This window comes from Manis pentadactyla, chromosome 3 (genome assembly GCF_030020395.1).
Source record: "Manis pentadactyla isolate mManPen7 chromosome 3, mManPen7.hap1, whole genome shotgun sequence".
NCBI lineage: Eukaryota > Metazoa > Chordata > Mammalia > Pholidota > Manidae > Manis > Manis pentadactyla.
Genome location: NC_080021.1, coordinates 15,774,539 through 15,794,854, shown reverse-complemented (window position 1 = coordinate 15,794,854; position 20,316 = coordinate 15,774,539). Strand labels below are relative to the sequence as shown.

Sequence of the window (20,316 nt, the reverse complement as noted above, 5' to 3'; positions counted from 1 at the left end):
CACGTTTCCACCAGTTGAAATGTAACTTTTCGCTACCATTCTCTTCATGCTGGTCATTTAATTATTACCCAATTTTAGGACACTGTATATAGTAGTACAGTGGGCATATTTTGCTTTTTTTGTACTTTTCTGCTTCTGATGAAATATTCCCTTAGATATATTTCCAGGAGCAGATTGCTGGGTTGGTCAAAAAGTATGATTTCTGATTCAAGAACTGTCATTTTAAAAGACTTTCCTTACCTCCTCCAAAGCTTGTATCAGTTGCACAGTTTTTCTGCCTGCAGCAGTAGAATCATCGTAATTTAAAGACAGTATTTGTTTTGAGATCTCTCTGAACCAAGCTTGAAGATTTTCTATTAATACAGAGACGAGGAAAGACTACTGAATCCCAGAATTCCCATAGCTGTGGCTTTCAATTTAATTAATCCTTTACACACTTAGTTCTTACTGACATATGCAAGCAAGCTCATATTGATTATAAATAGTAATTTTCTAAAAATAAAAAGCTATATTATTAAGCGATTTCACAGCAAAACTAACTTTATTGGAAATGAATTTGACAGCTTTAACTATTATTAAAGCATTAAAAAAATAGTCCGATTTATTATCTTAAAAATCAAAATGATCTTTCAGGGGAATTTTTGAAAGGTTGCTACCTATGTAAAAAATTTAAGTGATACAACAATTTTCCTGTAGATAAAATTTCCTAAAGGCAGCAGGATTAAAATCAAAGTAAAATGAGTTACGTTTAGTTTCAAATCCAGTCTGCATGTCCCCTCTTCTGCCACTAGATGGCGGGCACATAGATGAAAAAGAACCTCATCACCTAGCGATTATTGTTGGATGAAGTATATTCTGAGATCGTGAGAGTTAGAGGTTTTCCCCTCCGCCCAAGGGCACATGAGCTGACACATGAGTTTTGCATACTTTGGTAAGGGTGTGGGGGAGGGTGATTATGACTCTATAAAGGCATCTAAAAACCATAGAATTAGAAACCCTGATTTAGCCTAACTCATATATTGAGGACAAGAAAACTATAGGGGCGTGACACAGATCACTCAAAGGAGCACAAAGCTAGAGGCAGCCCAAACTAAACTTCCCAACTTCAGTTGCAATGTTAAAATCAATACAATGATGTTACCAACATAATGACTTTTTACTCTGCCAGTTTCCAACACACAGATATGCCTCTTTAGCAATTACCATTTTTCTCCACTCTGGTTAGGGGTTTCACTCCGGAAAAGACATCAGCAAGCTCCATCATCCGCTCTGAGCCCTCCTTCTTGTAATGCTCCCATTTGGCTTGCTTCTCTGAGAGCATCTGCTTGAACATCTGTTGAAGAGACAGAAGAGATTTACTTAAGAAGAAATCCAGATTGGGCAGTTTCCTGAGAAAGCCTGTGTGAAACCCACCTTACAAAAATATATGCCTGAACATTACCCCAAGGCCATCTCTTAAGCCTTACTACTTCAAATGAACTGAGGGGCAAGGCTAGAGCATCTCTGAGAGCTTTAAGGCTGTCCATCACCTGGACAGCCTTAACATTTTCAGATTCCCAAGCTCCACCCTGCAAGATTCTGGTTCAGGTCTTGGGTAGGCCCAGGAAGCAGCATTTCCAATGTGAAATTAAACTTGATGACCATTGCTCTAAGGTCTTTTCTAGGTAACAATTTCTATGATTCTAATTTAATTAGTGAGGGAAGATTGAGTATTATCTTGTCTGACAACTAGAGAATGAATTAAGTCACCTAAAAAAATTCTTCCTTGTTTGATTATCCAGTAATTCTGATTATTAATTCACTCATTCATAAAATTTAAATCTTACAGAGTTGAACAGAGGAGGAAATGGTATAACTCAGGGTTAGTTGGTTTTTGTTTTTGTTTTTCTGGAAACAAAATAGAAAAACATAATTAAGGTATATACAAAGGTATGGGGGTTTATTTCACTGGCTCCTAAGAGGTAAGTATACGTAAGTGCTCATTTTCCTCTTAAATCCTTTGCTCCTCAGCCTCACAATGAATATTGAAAAGATGAGCAATGGGGCAGCAGACTCCATCTGCCAATGAAAGGATCAGGCTGGGGGGGATTCTGCAGGGCCAGTGAAGAGGAATTTAGTAACCAGGAAGGATGCTTAATCAATGAAATGATAAGTCATAAGATGGGAACAGTGAGCATTATTTATACAGTCTGCTCTATCTGAGTGCCTGGGGTCAATCAATGCCATTGGACAGAGCAGCAAAAACATCACCCTGACATCCTCTTTATGGACTAAATGGCTTCAGCCCTTCATATATTCCCTCAGAGTGAACTCAGATTTCTTATCTTGTAAGATGGGATTTAGGAGAGGGAATGGTCCTTAAATTAGGAGCTGCACCTTCATATAAAGATGAGAAAAAACATGGGACCAATTTGTGTCTTTATAGGAGAATCAGAAAGGGATTTTCTAGACAAAGGGTTGGGGTGGGCAGTGGGACAGATGAAAATACAAGTCAAAGGACCAAGATGAAATGTCAGAAATTCAAATATATCCTCGTTTTGCTCAATTTGTATTGCGTAGTTGGTTTTCTTTTCTTTCTAACAGATCTTTCTCTCCTCAAAGATCTCTGACAACTTGGATTGATCTGTAGGCTTTTATTTTTCTGCTACCTGAAAAGACAGAAGGGAGCTGCCCATTCTATTCCAATAGATTCCAGGGAAAGATTTATGATTAGAAAGCAGGCGTGGTCAGGCAGATGACTCAGATCTGTCCTGATCTCAACAACTCTTGGGTCACTAGCATTAACTTAGGTCAGGACACTAACTGGATCGAGCACATTTCTTCCTTGGGGGCAACTCACCTGCCTCTGAAAGGCCAGTTTTGCTTTGACCAGCTAATAAGATGCCTGGTTCCAGCTCTTGGATCTTTCCTGGTTTTTCATCTTGGCTTAATCTGTCACTCTTCCTGACTATACTGAGAGCCCCTTGGTGGTAGGGATACACCTTGTTCACTTTTAAATTCCTAGCACCTAGCTGGGAACAGAGTAGGTATTCAATAATACTTTGCTATTCACAGGGGAAACATTAACATTATTAAAAAGATAAAAAGGAATAGCACTTCTCACATAGTGAATCTGTGGCATCTTGTTGCACTGATGGACAGTGACTGCACTGGGGTATGGGTGGGGACTTGATAATATGGGTAAATGTAGTAACTACATTGTTTTTTCATGTGAAACTTTCATAAGAGTGTATATCAATCATACCTTAATTTAAAAAATAAATAAATAAATAAAAAGGGATAGCACTTCTCTGATCTTATAAAATTACACTTAAACAAGTCTCCGAAAACACTTAGCACATCCATTAACATTATGTTAATAATCAGTATCTACTTTTTCTGGGCTACTAAATAGGGAAAACAGTGTTCTCACATACTTAGAAGATAAAGAAGAATGTCATATACCACTAACCAGGCTGAATCAAGGTGAGTATTCGTTCTAAATGGGCATTAATATTTGGGGCTAGTTCCTGGGCCCATCTGACCCAAACCCCCAAGGCTGCTGGTGCTGGCATTCCTGGGTATTTACCAGTCTTATATCCAAAGAGGCTTTTTGCAGGATAAGAATAACCTCAGAACTTCCTCCAGTGAATTCAAAATCTTTAAAGTCCTTAAGCTGACCTTGTTTAAATGCAAACTACCCATCCTACTTACAACCTTTCTAATAGGTTCTCTTGGCCTTTCAGGTGAAGACTGAAATCCTGCAAGGGCAGGCAAGGGGCTGCCTCTTGCCCACCTCTCATTTCATACCTTTATTTCTTATTCTCTTCCCTCCAGCCAGCTGGTCTTTTAGGTCCTTGAACTGGCCATGCTGCTTCCCACCCAAGACTTGGACATGTTCGTCCTCTCTCCAGAATGTTCATCATGCTCCCAGCCTTTCTCTTAGCTAACCCTGGCAGGTTGCTTCTCCAGGTCCCTTCGGAAGCTCTTGCTTCTCCTAGGGAAGTCGTCAAGGCTAGCACAACACCCTTTATTTCTGGTACTCGCAGAATGAGGTTCCTTTCCTTGAGCGCATGTATCTCAGTTTATATTTATTTTTCATCAGTGTGATTCTCTGATTAATGCCCATATTCCTCACTAGCCTGTACTCCACAATCTTGTGCACTTTTCCATCACTGTATCCCCAAGGACAGTAGGCATGAAATGCTCATTAAATGTGCAACCTGTCCTTTTTCTGTAAGAACTATCTTAGACAGCTGGGATCTGTGGCATGAATCAGAGATGAAGTAACCAAATCCTAATCTTCTTAAGCATTAAACAAACCTAAGAATTGATTATTCATTCAATATTTTTACCTCTTTAAGTATAAACTCAAATTGTGCAGTATCCAACAGCAGCTGAAAGAGGATCTTGGGATTGTACCTAGAGTCTGTGAGAATCTGGTCCTTGATTTGACGAAGACGTTTGTTGTTTGGGTTACAGGCTAGAAATAGGAAGAGAAGAGTTTCCAATTTATTAAATGTGTAGAAAATATCGATGAAGTGTGAGTTCTTAAATACTTTCCTTCATTTTCGTTCATTTAAAGCATTTATGAAGTAATAAGCAGAATGTGTATTGGTAACAGAGGGTACAATAAATTATAGGACATGGATGCTATGGAGTTAAGTACAACTAAACTACTAAATATCACAACCGGATGTGCCATGAAATGTCGCCTGTGATACACTGTTGAATAAAGAGCAGCCCTTGGCTGACATGTGGGAACTTGGATTTTTGGAAGGTCTGCCATTTTGAGAGCCGATAGAAATGGTCTGATATGCCTTTTCTGCTTGTACAATGTGGCTTATGATCAACCTTTGCTTTCCTTTTGGGGAGGCTGGAATTTGGGTAGGTTCCAGGCTTACATACAAGCTCCCAATAATTGCCCTAGGTACTGAGCTTCTAACAAGCTTCCCTGGTTGGCAACATCTCACTCATGCTGTCACAGCCCATAGCTGGGGTAAATGTGTCCCATGTGAGGCCTCTTGGAAGATTCTGCCCGGTTTCCTCCAGACTTTGCACCTCTCCCCTTGGCTGGTTTTGCTTTCTATTCTTTTGCTGTAATAAATTATAGCCATGAGTACTACTATATGCTGAGTCTTCCTAGCAAATTACTGAAACTGGAGTGGTCTTGCGGTGCCCAGACACAACAGGGGAAAGGGATACCCACACGAAGATGTGGCACCCTCAACCAGCCCTGGGACTGTTCTGTTCCTTGTAAAGGCCCGAGGGTATGGCTGGCACTCAGTTTTCTGGACTTTCCACTACCGAGGCCCAGGGAGACTAGATCAAGCTTCCAAAACAGCAGTGATTGACCCTATCACTGATGTCCTGATTCCCTGTTCAGCCTGCCAGCTGCCGCCAAGCTAAACTATTTCAAACAAAATTAACATGTTAAAAAAGAAAAAGTACATAGAATAAAAAACTGCTGGTATTTGCTGCAGTTGGCTTATGGGGCCAATTTCTCTAAGAAAGAGTAAGAAAATAGGATAAGGCAAAAATATTTACAAGTAAAAGTACAAATAGTCAAAATAAAAAATTTAAGACCATAAACATTGTCAAAAAGGTCACAGCTGATAAGGCCCAAGGTCCCTGGCAGCTGTTCTAGCACCACACATGCACGTCCCTGCTTTGCCGGCCCTCCGTCTGGTACCTCAGGGTGTCTGGCATGCACAGAATGACGATGCTGTATGAGTGTATGTCACGGGCATTTCTGGTGCTTCAGTTATGGGGAAGCCTGCAGAAGGCCATTTAACATATTGATTTCTAAGTTTCTCCATCAGAAGGAGACCATGACAACCTAGAGAGGAGCTCAGTTTTCAAGGGAAACTGCAGAGGCGACTTACCATGTGTTCTCCAGGACTATCAGGGAAGGTATTTATTTACATAGACAATTTTTTTCAGCTTCATATTTGCCTAACTAAAAAGCAAAAGGCAACCTTGTAAGGAGTTCCACCTGTCTATATACTATTTATAATTCAAGAAACATTCTAGTATTAATTGGCTTTCATTTTTGGACAGGGGGCGGCTCTACGCATTGACAATTCATTCCGTGGTATAAGCCAGGCTTGGTTCCAATTGTCAGGCCTGATCTCCCCTCGAAGATCTGACCCTCCAGAATTCACCCCCAGAGAACGGCGGGAACCCTGGCGACCTTGGGGTCAGACTGCAGGAGCAGGCCGGCCTTGCCTAGACGATGTTGACTCCGAGTGTGCTTCCTCAGCAGCTACAAGGCGCTGCGGAAGCATCCAGAGCCTGTGTGAAATGCCTGTAGCAGGTCAACCAGAGGGAGTATGAGAAATATGCCTTTCTTCCTGCACACCATGATCACAACACCAGAAAAGCTAAATAAGCAGTTACTTTTCCCACATATGACTCACAACCAGTTAGGTAAACCGTTTGTTTCTGGTAAGTTATGACCTTGCACAGTCAGGTCAGACAATGGCCAGCGACAAACACGGAAAACAGATGTGGCTGAAGATAAAAGCAGAGAACTCTGGCAGACTGAGGTTGCCCCTGGAGGGGTGCAATCCAGGAGACCAGTGGCTCCCAGAATGCAGGCTCGACTGTCAGGCATGGACATAGGAAGAGGAAGATGAGGTTGCGCCACAATAAAACAGCAGTTAGTTTTATGATAGGATAAATCAAGGGCTTGAGTTGTTTATATGCCAGAGAAAGTAAGACTCTTGGTAAAAAAGATTATAAACTGAGTCAATGTAGTAAAATCCTCAAATTAGAACTGGAGTTTATGTAAAAAATAAACTCAACTGAAAACAGGTACATTAGATGATTAAAACTTTAGCCATGCTCTGAGTAAACTGTAATTTGGAGCAAGCTCTAGGTCTAAAAGCATAAGGCAGAAAACAAAACAAAACTTGAAGCACCACTTATGAGGAAGAGTTTAGAAGACAGAGATTTCTAGCACGAGGAGAGAAGGCTGAAGAGAAATTCCACCCATTTTCAGCTGTGAGGGATGAAGAAATCCAATCCCCGTCCTCCCTGCCCCACCCCCATGAGGCAGACATGGATGGCAGCTAGGGGGACTGAAGAACACCTTGCCTGAGAGTCTTGAGATGGGGCTACTGTGTTACAGGGCAGGCTGCAGAATAATCTGGTGTGGACAGTTTTTTAGAGACACGGCTTTATCTGAGAGAACAAGGAAATTTTGAAAGCAGTACCCTTCTCAGGGTAGGTTCTCAAGAAAACAGTTGATGAAAAAAGTAAAGCAGAAGGCTCTCCAGGGATGCTGAACGACACGATTCTTAGAGGAAGGGGCACACAGCTCTGGATGAACGAATCCCTTAGTTATTAATGTTGATCAAGCACTTACTACATATAAGGAACTGCATCAGCTCTGAACAAGCTTGGGTTAGCTTAACCCACTTATTTTTCTATTAAACCAGGGGCTTTAAAGTCATGGTCCCTCAGACCCTGTGGAGGCATCTCATGTAATCTGTGAAACAACTAAACCTGATGGCCAATGGGGCCTCAAAGAGGACCATGACCCAGAAAACACTAAGATCCAATTTTCTGTAATTAAGCACTCTTGTCTAGCTCAATGGGCCCATGTTTTTTTGTACTTCCAAAATCACACCTTTTTTCTATTGTTTCTCCAGTCTAGAATTTCTTCTTTTTACTTCAAAATCCTAGCAAGGGGCAGTCAGCTCCTGCCTCCTGCGTGAAGCCTACCCCAGCCACCTCCGCCCCTCCATTGTCTCTCCTGCTCTGGACTCATATTCCACCAACCGTCTGTTTCACACATCTGGCTTTTGTTTCCTGGCTTGGCCCTTCGACTAGTTTTCCATGGTGGCTGCAACAAATTACCACAAACTCAGTGGCTTAAAATGACACAAATTTATTCTCTTGCAGTTCCAGAGATGAGAAATCTGCCACTGGTCTCACTGGGCTAAAGAAAATCAGGGAGTCAGCAGGGCTGGGTTCCTTCTGGGGCATCTAGGGGAAAATCTGTTTTCTTGTCTTCTTCAGCATCTAGAGGTTGCCCGTGCTCCTTGGCTCATGGACTCTCCCATCTTTACAGCCAGCAATGGCCTGTTGAGTCTCTTCCATAATGGGTTTCTCTAGTTTTGACTCTTCTGCTTCCTTCTCAGTTTAAGAATTCTTATATGAATATACTAGACCCACTAAGAAAATCCAGGATAATCTCCTTACTTCAAAGTCAGCTGATCAGCAACATTAGTTCCACCTGCAACCTTACTCCCCCTTTGCTACATGCCCCGTGTTGAAGAGATTAGGCCATGGGCATGCTTGAGAGAGGGGGTGGGAATGCATTATTCTGCCTTTTGCAGATCTGCAGCTATACTTTTTCATACATATACATTCAATCTCCCCAATGTGACCAGTGACAAGTTCCTTGAATGTGGAGATAAATTTCCTCATGTTCCCTAGCACCTAACAGTATGTGATAAGGGGCTGTTCAGGTGGGTTGTTGACTTGTGCAAGTAGACACACAAAACAACTTAGAAAAGCAACTTGATTCTCACCCAAGGGCTAACCAGCTTTGTATCATGCAGTAGATCTTAATTCTGAAGGCCTTTCTATAGGGTGCTATAAACGGCCACCCCTTTCTTCCATTACCTGAGTCAGCTGTATGCAGCATTAGCCACTGGATGGCAACGTTGCAGTCTCTGAGGCAGTTCAGAAGCCTTGGGATATTGTCCAGAACCATCTCCTCCCTCAAATAACCTTCTTTCAGAAATTGTTGCACTTGAGCATGTACCCTTTCACTGACAGTTGCATATCTGCTTGCCTTTGAAAATTAAAAAAAAACTTGAATTACATGAAAAAAGAGAAAATTATTTAACTTGAAAGTGAATCACATTCAAATGGATCCCTTGACAGATAACATTTCTACATGAAATGAGTAACATACAGACTATAGTGGATAAGGCTCAAAGGCAAGTGTTTTATTGGACACTTTTGAAAGAGCACTGGACTTAGAATTAAGAGGACCCTAAATCCGAATTCTGGCTGTGCTTACATTAAATATTGGTGTGAATTCAGATTTAACCTTTGTGTGTTGGTTTCTTCAAATGTAAACTGGCGAAGAGAATCAAGTGGTTCCTAGGACCTGTTCTATTCTTAACTTGGACAGAAAAGAGACATAAAGGGAGCAGCTCGATCGCCTTTCTTCCTGTTATTGCTGATGAGAGAGGCAGAACAGAGCAGAAACCTCAGGAGATGAGACTTCTGCAGGCACAGGAAAGCCTGACAAAGTACACACATGAGGGCAAAACTGAGTTTTCAAACCAGCCTTTTGAAAATTTGGTTGTCTGCTTTACCTGAAGCAAGAGTTAAATGTTAAAGAGCCTTAACCTAGTCAGTTGAGTTTAAAACTATTATAAGGTGTTTCATCAGAAGACTTTGAGAACTTCCTAAAATGTTGCCAATGAGCAATTGCAGTTTTAGAAAGTAATTTAGGTAATGAAAAATTAATGCTATGATGCCAGTAAGCATTGGAAATGACACTTTCTTTAATATATTTCTAGGACATATGCCAACAGTGATACTGTCTTTTGTGAATTATTTATGGAATTCAAGTTATTTGAATAAAACATGCTTAAGTTCTTTGAGTCAATATTGTTCCATCCCCACTAGAAACTGAAAAACTCAGCCAGCCAGGCTGAGGAAGGCAACTGTTTAGAAATGTCAAGGGTATTTCCCTATTAAAAGGCTTTATTTTTTATTACTCTGTTTACTCAGGTATTTCCTTCTGCCTTGTGTTCTAATCAAAGAGACAGAATGCAGCCATTTAGAGATCAATGTCTTGAGTCTTGTTGCTTATTTTGCACATCAGAAATGAAATGAAATTATGATGACAGGGCATGTTGTACACCTTCGGTTACCATCCTCAACACCTGTCCTACTAATGAAAAGACTAAAATTCCAGCTCATGGTGAAAGCAGTTCTGTCCATAGGACAAGGTGTTTAACAAGAATAAGTGAAGTCAGTTGGAGCCATATGACCTACTGATTCATCTTAGGATGCTGACTCCTCCTTAGAACCCAAGTCTCTCATTTACATATACTCGTATTAAGTTAAAAACCTGTAATCACCTATCTTATTTGGATGTGCAAAATTCACCTTTCCTTAATCATTGCACTGAAATGTCTATGTGGCATCACCCAAATTCCCTGGGAAATGTACTTAACTCATTTCCTACCCCAGAAAGCAGGCTTGCAGTTTTTACAGAATCCTTCTCGATTAGCCAGACCTACCTGTTCTCTGACATTTGAAAGGTCCAGAGTATTGTTTAAAGCAGTTTTTGCAGCTTTGTAAGGTTCCCAAGCATCTGCTAGATTCACTGTGATCCCCATGTAAATACTAATTACCTGAAAGAGGAGACACTCATTCAGTATTTGTTAAATACCTACTCACTTCAAGGCAAAATTAGAGAAGATATTGCCCCCTCCTTCCAGTTTAAACTCCATCCCCGAAGAACTAAGGGTTTCCAAATATATAATAGGTGAGAGTTCTTCCTTAGGAACACTTTGGAGCAAGAATGAATTGTTGCTACTAATTCATGGAAAAATGCTAAATCAAGGTTGGAAAAAAAGTAGAGACTTTGACTACAGCTGTGGTTTCCTCAAACATTTTAATCTCAGCCCTTAAAAAGTTACTGAGAACCCCAAAGAATTTTTCTTTAAATGGGTTTATAGTGAATAATATTTATCATATTACAAATTAAAACTGAGAAATTAAGAAAAAATTATTAATTTAAAATAACACTAAACATGAATTGTTTTTTTACATGCTAACATACATATTTTTTTAACAACAAAGGAAAAAAACCTCAAGTTTTCCCAAAAATATTTGTGAGAAGACTGGCATTGTTCTGATATTTTTTCAAGTCTCTGTAATGTCTGGCTTAACTGAAGACAGCTGGATTTACATTCTGTTTCTACTGCAGGCTACTGCAGTGTCACTTGTCACATGGCTTCTGGAATTGCCATGTATGCTGGGGAAGAAATGAGAGCAAAATGGCAAAGAATGTCTTAATTTATTATGAAGACAGTTTTGAGCTCACTGACCCCTTGAAGGTAGAGATTTCAAGAGGTCCCCAGTTCAAGCTGTGAAAATCCCTTGACTGGAGGAAACAAAGCATTATTTTTGCAGTTCTGTACCTACCCACGTCAGTGTGTCTAAAGCTGGGGAGCCGAAGCTCTGTCAAGACTTATCTGTGAATTCCTGTGGTCTGGCGATTCTTTCTTTTTGGTGGGAGTGGATTAGGCACTGAGATTTGATCACCAAGTCCATTTCTTTCATAGTTACTGGACTAGTCATGTTTTGTTTTTCTTCTTGACTCATATTTGGTAGTTTTAATTTTAAGAAGCTTGTCCATTTCGCAGAGTTTTCAAATGTACTGGCATAAAGTTGTTCATAGGTTTTCTTATACTTTGAAAAATTCTTTGTCTTAGGTATTCTTTTTCCAACAATATATTGAAATTTGTCTCTTGCTCTCTCTCTGTAGTCAGTTTTACCAAATAAATATCTATTTTATTACATTTTTCAAAAAACCAGCTTTTGCTGTATTGATCTTGTTTCCTTTTTGTCTAGTTCAATAAATTTTCTGCTCATATATTATCAACTTCCTTTTACTCTTCCTTTCTAACTTCTTAAGCTTAATATCTAATCCATTTAATTTTAATCTTCTTTTTCAAGTAAGTGTATTTAAGTTTCTGTATTCACCTTCAAGTTATAGTCATTTCCTATAAGCTTCGCTGTGTAGCATTCTGATATGGTGTAAGTCTTAGTATTTTTTCGTTTACATTGTGATTTCCTCTTTAATGTAAGTTATTTGGGAGTATATGTATTTCCAAACATTAAAAATATCTTTTTAATTTTGGTTTCTAATTCAAATGTACTACGGCAGGAGAATATAGTCTTTAGTCTAACACTGTTTTTTTTAACTTTGTTGAATTTTTGACTTCCTTTGTGATCCAGTGCATATTCAACTTTTCAAATATGCATGGAACATCCATTATGTATTTTGGGGGGAGCAGGATTATATATAGAAAAGAAGTACATTAAAATTTCCTATCATTATGGAAAAAAATCAAATTTTCCACATTATTCTGAGTTTTCACACTTTATATATTTTAAGTATGTTACTGAGTGTGCATTATTCTTTTTAATATTACACATATATGATCCTTCTTTGTCCCTATTAATGTTTTTTCTTTAAAATTCTCTGTGGTGTGATATTAGTATTTTCTCACTAGCTTTTTATTGGATGGAACTTGCCTGACGTTATCTTTTTTTTAACTCTTATTTTCCATGTGCCAGGGTGTTTTTTTTTTTAAGTAGTGCATCTTGTAAACATTGTGTAACAGGATTTTGACTTTTCTTAATATTAAAGGTGCTTCCGTTTCTGATTATAACATTGTGGTCAAAACTTCTTTAATTACACTTAGGCAAATGAAGTCAGACTACCAGCGTTTTCCCCTAGGTTGTTCAACTGCTAGCCCATGAGTGCGACGCACTCTTAGTTAGATAGAAAGCATCACCTCCTCTGTGCAGGCTGTCCGCACCAGGAAAGCTCCTCATCCGGGTCCCTCATCATAGCTAATCTGTGATTCAATGGCTGGGAAGAAGTGAAGGAAAATCTGCTACCTGAATTACAAAATGATCTAATTCACTGTACTTTGTTAAAGTTCTATGTGCAAAGAGAATATTTCATATAAATTAAGTATGTTAAGTCAGTTCTATTCCTTTCAGAATTACCGTTTTTAAGTGAAACAACATTTAAAAAGTTACAGCATATTCCTGCAGTATTCACACTTTGGCAGCCCCACCAACATTAGCATATATGGAGATAAAACTTACTATAAAAGTGAAATTCTTATTCATAAAATGACAAATTAGATAAACGCTGACAGTTTAGATTCATAAAATAGAAAAGAACAAAGAAATGCTTACGTAACTTAGTTACAATCTCAGTAGCTAAGGCAAGATATATTTTAATGCATAGTTTGACCTTCGAAGTATCCATTTAAGAGAAAAACCAGTAGTTGGTCAGGAAATTTTACTCAGATTTTTTTCTTCTTCATGTTATGATTTATAAAATTCTCCACACACTTAAAGTAATTTTGCCAGTAATTTTGTCTCCTTATTTACAACATTTTGACCTCTGGGTTAAAGGTCAAAAGAATACAAAGTCAGTTCTGCAACAACCTCATTGTAGAGAAAAGACAGATCAATAGTAATACTTGCCCAATTATCTGGAAAGTATTTATCCACTATCTCCCTCATTTTCGCTTGATGGGTGTGAAGGATGGAAGGTTCGAAGTAGAGAATCACATACAACATGGCAGCTTGATTCGCCAGGGCCGTGCTGCGATGCTCAGGCAAAGGATACGCCGAGACCTGGATCACCGGAGGAGGGAGCTGTTATAACAGCTAAATGTATACAGGTGCCAAATAAATGATCTAGTCCTGGGGCCTATCAGTCTCTCACAAGCCATCTCCTTTGAGGGTCCTGGACACCAGATGCAATTCTCAGACTGTGGTATTATAAGGGATGCAGTGTGACCAGGGCCTTCCCTCTCCTCTCTACCCATACAATGTCATCTTCCTTCCAAATTCAAAGTCTTCCTTAAGAAAAACGGAAAAGTTTGAATCCCATGTCTCCCACTAGCACGTGTCTCTGTCTTTCCCATCACAGCCAATCTCTTGGAACTCACAGACTCATCTCTCTGCTGCCATTTGCCCACTTCCTGAAGCTTGGCCTCCACCATCACTCCTGGGATTTCCTGGGGTCACTCACCCTCACCATCACCCAGCTCGGTGGCCTCATTGTCACACTCCCACTTCAATCCTCTGGGAAGTGGGTCCTCTCCTGGCTCTGCTCTGCTGGCTGCTCCTCTGCCTGCCTTCTAAACGCTGAGTGTCCTGAGACTCCATAACCTCCTGCGTTAGGAATCTTTGGCTGCACATAGTATGTATCACCTCAACAACCATAAGCAAAAAGGGAGGAAATAATTCCAAGGACAAACATGGCAATGGTACAAGGAACCTACAGGCAGGAATGTGGCCAGGCCTCGGGAAGGCCCTGGAGCTGCAAACCAGAAAGCCTTCACTGTTTCTTCCCTCGATGTGTTTATGCCTGACTCTCTTCCTGTACTGTTCTCCATACACGTGGCACACTGAGGCTGCCCAAAACAGCAAATTTTGCACGTTATGAGTAAGTGTCTGTCCAGAAATTGTTTCTCAGGCCCAATTTCAATTACCTGGAATTGATCCAGTTTGGGTCAAGTGACTGCCCCTGGTCCGATCAGCCATGACCAGGGATGGGGGAGGTGCAGGACAGAGAGAGGGGTGGACACACAGCACAGCCACAGCTTAACCAGTGTTAATAAAGGTCATGGGCAAGGAGAAAACTGAAACACATTGCCTAGAGACATGGACAAAACAGACTACATACCAGGCAGAAGGGGTAATGAGAGGCAGTGAGGAAAGAGCACAGTTTTGAAGTCATACAGACCTGAATTCAAATTACGGTTCTGCTATCTAGTTACATGGCCTTGTGGACATTATTTAAGTTAAGATCTATTTTTCTAAACAGCAACATAAGCATAATGTGTTATCTACTTTACAGGACTATTCTGAAGAACAGAAAAAGGGTTTATGAAAAAGACTCCAATGATTCTGGTTCATACTGGGTTCTGAATAAATGGCCACAAGTATTATGGAGACCTGGTATCTGCAGGTAGCTCCTGACTTTAAGTTGTCTTAAAAAAAAAGGGAAAAAAAGGTCTCTTATTTACACTTAACTTATTCATACAAAAAAACTAACAGGCTACCTAAACAATTGCACAGAGCACGTACTTTCTGTGATTAATGAGTCTGTCATAAATTATCACAAGTATATAATATAAATTACCACAGGTCCAGTTCTTTATTCTCGTCTAGTAAAAAAGTATATAAAATACAGAAAATTATGTTTACTTCAGAAAAATAGAAGTCAAATGATAATTTTCTTATCCTTTTAAGTAAGTGAATGATACATATACTGGAGCGGAAAGGGAGATGACTTACAAATGCTGCAGGATCTTTACAGCCCTGCTTGTGCTGCCTCCTTTGCTTGGACTGCCCTAAATGTCCCCTTTGTCACCTGTTGCAATCTTGCTGGCCCTGTTGTATACTTCATGGCACCCCGTGCTTCCCCTTAGATAACACTCGTCTTGCTTTACTATAATCCCTTTAGCTATCTGTCTTCTATCTTTACTACAAGCTCATTACCGGTATGGCTTGCCTTCATCAGCGAGGGATCCCCAGCACCGAGCACACAGACAGGCATCTAATGCACACTCAATAACCATTTCTTGAACGAATGACTAAAAGAATGCAGCATCTTTCAAATATAGCTCAAATCCCATCTCCTCCCTGAATCTCCAATTCTGCCCAAATTAACATCCCTGTTTCCTCTATTATCCCATAGCACAGTTCAAAAGGTTTTAGATTATTTTTAGTTGCTTTTACTCTTTAAAGGAAGAAAGAAGAGAAGGAGTAATTGAAGAGGAAAGGGAAAGCAGTCTTTTGAATCATTAAGATCTTAACAGCTCTAATCTCCACCTGGTTGTAAATGTCGTCAGATCTTAGCCGGCCAATGACCATACTGATGAAGGCTTCATTGATAGGCACTCTCTGGAAATAACTCTCAGGATAGTTGGGTGGTCTCTTGGCTCCTGGTTGGCTGGAATAACCTGTACTTCGAAGCAGCTTACAAATATCATCCATATTTGAATCAGCAGAAGATCGAGCAGCACTGAGTGAGGTTCACAATGGGAAATAAAGGGTCAAACAAATACATGTATTAGAAACTTGAAAGCCCAACGAAACAGAAGTCACTATACCTTGACTTTATGTAGTTTTAGATATAGCTGTGGTTTAATTTATACCCTTAAGATTCAAAGTTATATTTTCAAAAAGCCTGTTATAATATAGCAAACTTATAAGATGGATTCTTGTATGTCTATAGTTCTTTGTAAAGGTCTATAATCCCTTTCCCAAAATCACTGGGGCTAGATTTATTTCAGAATATGGCATTTTTCAAATACAAGAAAGTAATAGGATGCTTAGATCATATATGATATGATAGGTAGGGTCTCAGTTGGTGTTCCATAATCCACACATATTTCTGCAATAGAATTTATGAATATTCATGAGTGAGGTAAATAATGCTATCTCTAGCTTCATATCTGCTCTGATTGGGTTTAACTCCAAATGATTTCATATTAGTTCAGATTTTGCTGCCAAAGGAGTTACTTGGTGTGCATGTATTTTTTCCATGCTCTTTGGATTTCACAACTGCAGCTAAAGATTGTGAACCTACACTGTTTCACAAATTAAAAATAATTTTAAAAAATCATGTCAGTTTCAAGTGGGATATATACACTAACTGGTTTTTCTTGGCAAGGTGCACCTTCTATAGAGATTTCATGAAAACATGATTTTTAGGGTGGTTTGGAATAGTAACCCCTTAAAGAGACTCAAAGAATCTTAGACTTGCAGATGACCTCCTATTTGATGTAAGAATCTCCTTTACCACAACTCTGACTTGGAATTTTTCAGTGTCAGTTCAATAATGGGTCCTCACATTCTAATGAATTGGCTGTTATACCCAAAGGGACAAAGTTAGATGGTCAAAGCTGGGCTTGATAAGCAAACTTTTTTCTTCTTCTTTATGTTATTTATTATTTTTGGTTTTCCAGGTGGTTTTCCAAATATAGGCAAGGCCATTCAAATTTCATTTTTAAAAAAAGTGGGCATTAAAATAGCTCATGGTCAAACATGATAATCTCACGTACTATAAAGCTGAAAGGCAACAAACTAGTTGAGCAGCCTAAGACTCATTTATGCTGAGGAGACAGCAGTACCAGGTGTCACTGAAAATACAAGGTCCCTAAACAATCCCCTTTTCGTTGAGGATCTGCCTCTTTGCGCTATTTATTTTGCCCCAATTTACAAATTTCAAAATGTTAATTCTAGTTTGCACATCTTTAGCCCAAGTTCCTAAAGGATTCCTGCTGTCTCCTTTTTTCCCAGAATTTGACTATTTCTAACATGGACTTTGTATCTAGATTTTTGATGCATTAATTTAACAAATTGGAACCTATGCACTTGGTATTGGAATTACAGAGTTAATTAAGGTGGCTCCTGTTTTAAAGACCCTACTTCTTGGTGTCACAACACTATATAGACATATGTAACTCATGATCATGATGTGTGCAGCTGTTTGTTTTCTTTCCACATATATATGGGTGAGAACTTTCAACCCAACCTTGAATGATAACTTTTCAAAGTCATCAGCCAGAAAATAACAGTGGAAGACCCATTCATTTCCTTCCATCAGCCAAAGAGCAATATTGGAAAACTTAAGAAAAAAAACTCAAAAAACCAAAAAGAACATTCATTACACTTCCACAATTCTCAAATATATGTTGCAGGTAAAGAAATTTCAGATTTCTTTCTTTAAAAAATGGAGGCATGGTCATGGATGTGAAAATCTATGTCTCTAATAATCCTTAATCTATAGATTACTTTATAAATATACAGATTATATGGTATCAGTATATATATACATATGATGATATAAACTACAGAGTAATTGCTCTATTTCAAATTATGCAGAGAGGAGAGATGTTATACATTTGCATTCTTGAGCACACTGCTGCTGCTCACAATGAAAGCAGCAGGGAAACCCACACTACATTTTACCAATAGTAGTGATTTTGGAGTGTGGCCCAGGGATACCTGTATCGATAGTAAGAAACCAGCATTCTCTCTCTGACTTCTCCTTCCATCTTTTGGTCGATGACCAGCAGCATAACTCCGTATAAGTACAGCGCTTCACACTATGCAGAGAAAAAGACAATGGCCCAACTCACAGGCGTATACATTCTTACAGAGGGAAGCAGATGATGATTAAAAAGATCACTTTGTTCCCATTCCTCCTAAAAGCTTTACATTACAAAGAGAATGAAGATTCTCCCCCAACAGCGTTTCACCTTCTGTACAGAATGGGCTTTGAAAGGTTTATGGGAAATAAATTTAATTTACAGTGGTTATCTTTCAGTTGGCCTATTTTTGATATTTTGCTTGAGATCCCAAAACGGAATCCTGATTATCATGAATACCTTTAAGCCATTCACTTATTTAACAAACATTTTGTAAGTGATCACTATATACTAAGTACCAGGCTAGATGTACGGGATGTAATAAAGAAAAAAGATAGGATCATTATACTGAGGAAGCTTATAACCTACACATAACCTTTATTCACTTGGAATTCTGTTCAAAGTCCACTATGTTTTAAATTCAGATGCAGGCCTGTCAGAAGATAATTAGCAGTTTATTTTGCTGCTTTTTAAAGAAGGGGACTCTGTATGTATTTGTGACTTACAAAGAAAAAGGTAATGCTAAGTTTGACATTCCTGAAGTTCTATTTTAAATGGTCACTATTACTTACCAGAAGCTGTTTTCCATCTTCATTGAGAAGCACAGTTTCTAAGGTTTGCTGAATATAAATACCTTCATTGAGATCATCTAGATATCTAGAAATGAAACCCCAGGACAAGTTTTTAATTGATAATAAAAGCTTTAACATCTCAAAAGAAGGAAAGTAAAGATTTTTAAAGATAAGGCAAGACACCAGCCATTCTGGCCTTCAAATAGTTCACAGCCCTTCATGCTTCTAAGAACAGACTTGTGAGCTGAAACTCGGTGGTAGGGCCACAGGTTGACAGTTATGGCTACTCCAGGTAAAAGGAATATCCCTAGTCCAGATTTATGAATTACAAATATCCTAGGAGTAATGGCATATGAACGTGGAATAACCAGTTTAAAAGCTTATAAGTAATGAATCACTAGGGGCTGGAAGGAAGAGAATACTGTGTGGTCAGGGATAAGAAGGAAGATTGTGGTTATCAAGGCTGCAAAAATAAGTTCCTGTTTTTTTAAATTCCCACATATATCACTTCTAGTATGTGTACTAGAATATATGATCATAAACAACAGGATTGAAAGCCTGTTTATACTTAGTATAAACCAAGATTATTATAATACTTCACAAGAATAGGAAATTATAATACAACTCTAAAATACTTAAGATGACAAGTGCCACAGGAAGGAAAAGACTACTGTGCATGGTGTAAGCTAGTAACCTCTGAGTAACTCAGAAAGTTCGAGTATGTACCTTCTCCCTCTCTACTAACAGAATACGCTATTACTAAATTAATCAATACCTGTTTAAGTCTACAATATATTTATGCACACTTTGAAATGCTAAATAAAATCTGGTCACAATTTCTATGTTGTTTTCACGAAATTCTTCGTCTAAATCCTGTAGCTCTGGCTTAGCTTCCAGTTTGCTTTCCCATAATTCTGGACCCTATGAAGAAAAACACATTTATGTGAAATGTCAGTAAAAGCATCCTTGTTGGTAACAGTTCCTAAAGAGTCTTTAAAAAATTTGTTCTTATGCCTTAAAGAGGATATCAAAAGTTGAAAGCAGAGCAACAGAAAGTAACAAAGATAGCAGAAGCATAGATATAAAATCTCTTTGAAAGAAATGAATTTGAATTGCAATCATGATCACATTATTTTAAGTGTGAGGTACTTCAATGTGAAGTACATTACACGAAAGTAATCTATTTAACATTTGATTATATTGTGTCAGGATTGCCACATAATACCTTTATACTATTTCTAAGCTAGCTAGTGGACATTAAACTTGGTTTAAAAGCTTTTCCTCTTTAATTCTTTCTCCATAATTACTTAACCTCTCAGAGCCTCATGGTTCCCTGAGAAAGCATGTTTTTGTAGAAAAGGCAGTGGTAAAAAGGCTGTAGAAGATTACCTTAAAATAGCTGAAATCAAATATGATATCGCCATATTTCTGTTGATCAGCTCGGTCTTTCAACCTGAATACAGCAGGAATAAACTCAGAGAGCCTCAACAGCTCAGCAATAATGGCATTGCCACAAGAAACAATCCTTAGGATCGCTTGGCCACACAGGTTGTTCTCAGCTAAAAAGTCCACCATTATGAGGATAGCCAGCCACTCCGGGCCAAGCCAGAAGTAGGTGACATTTAATTGGCTTCAGAGCTGGGGTCTGTGAATCATTAAAGGAAACCAGGTCTGTTGATAGAGTGGATGCTCCATTAAAGAACCTGTATCCAAAAAAAAAGTATGAAAATTGCTATTTTTTTAACGAAGCATGTGAAATACATAAGTAATATTTTTCTCTTGAACTCACTAAAAGAGTAATTATAACAAAT

The 20,316-nt window shown here is 38.8% G+C and overlaps 1 protein-coding gene across 1 annotated transcript in view; it reads right to left on the bottom strand.

The window, feature by feature from the left end:
- Positions 1–20,208, bottom strand: part of WASHC5 (WASH complex subunit 5) — a 51,242-nt gene extending 31,034 nt beyond the window's left edge. Inside the window, exons 1-11 of the mRNA XM_036883132.2 lie at positions 19,895–20,208; positions 19,281–19,426; positions 18,506–18,590; positions 17,791–17,891; positions 15,610–15,802; positions 13,249–13,401; positions 10,254–10,367; positions 8,614–8,785; positions 4,335–4,462; positions 1,204–1,333; positions 241–353 (exon numbers count right to left, since the gene is read on the bottom strand). Of these exons, the coding sequence (XP_036739027.2) occupies positions 241–353; positions 1,204–1,333; positions 4,335–4,462; positions 8,614–8,785; positions 10,254–10,367; positions 13,249–13,401; positions 15,610–15,802; positions 17,791–17,891; positions 18,506–18,590; positions 19,281–19,426; positions 19,895–20,080 (1,521 nt within the window). The 5' untranslated portion in view covers positions 20,081–20,208. The remainder of the gene's footprint in view (positions 1–240; positions 354–1,203; positions 1,334–4,334; positions 4,463–8,613; positions 8,786–10,253; positions 10,368–13,248; positions 13,402–15,609; positions 15,803–17,790; positions 17,892–18,505; positions 18,591–19,280; positions 19,427–19,894) is intronic.
- Between the last annotated feature and the right edge of the window lie 108 nt (positions 20,209–20,316).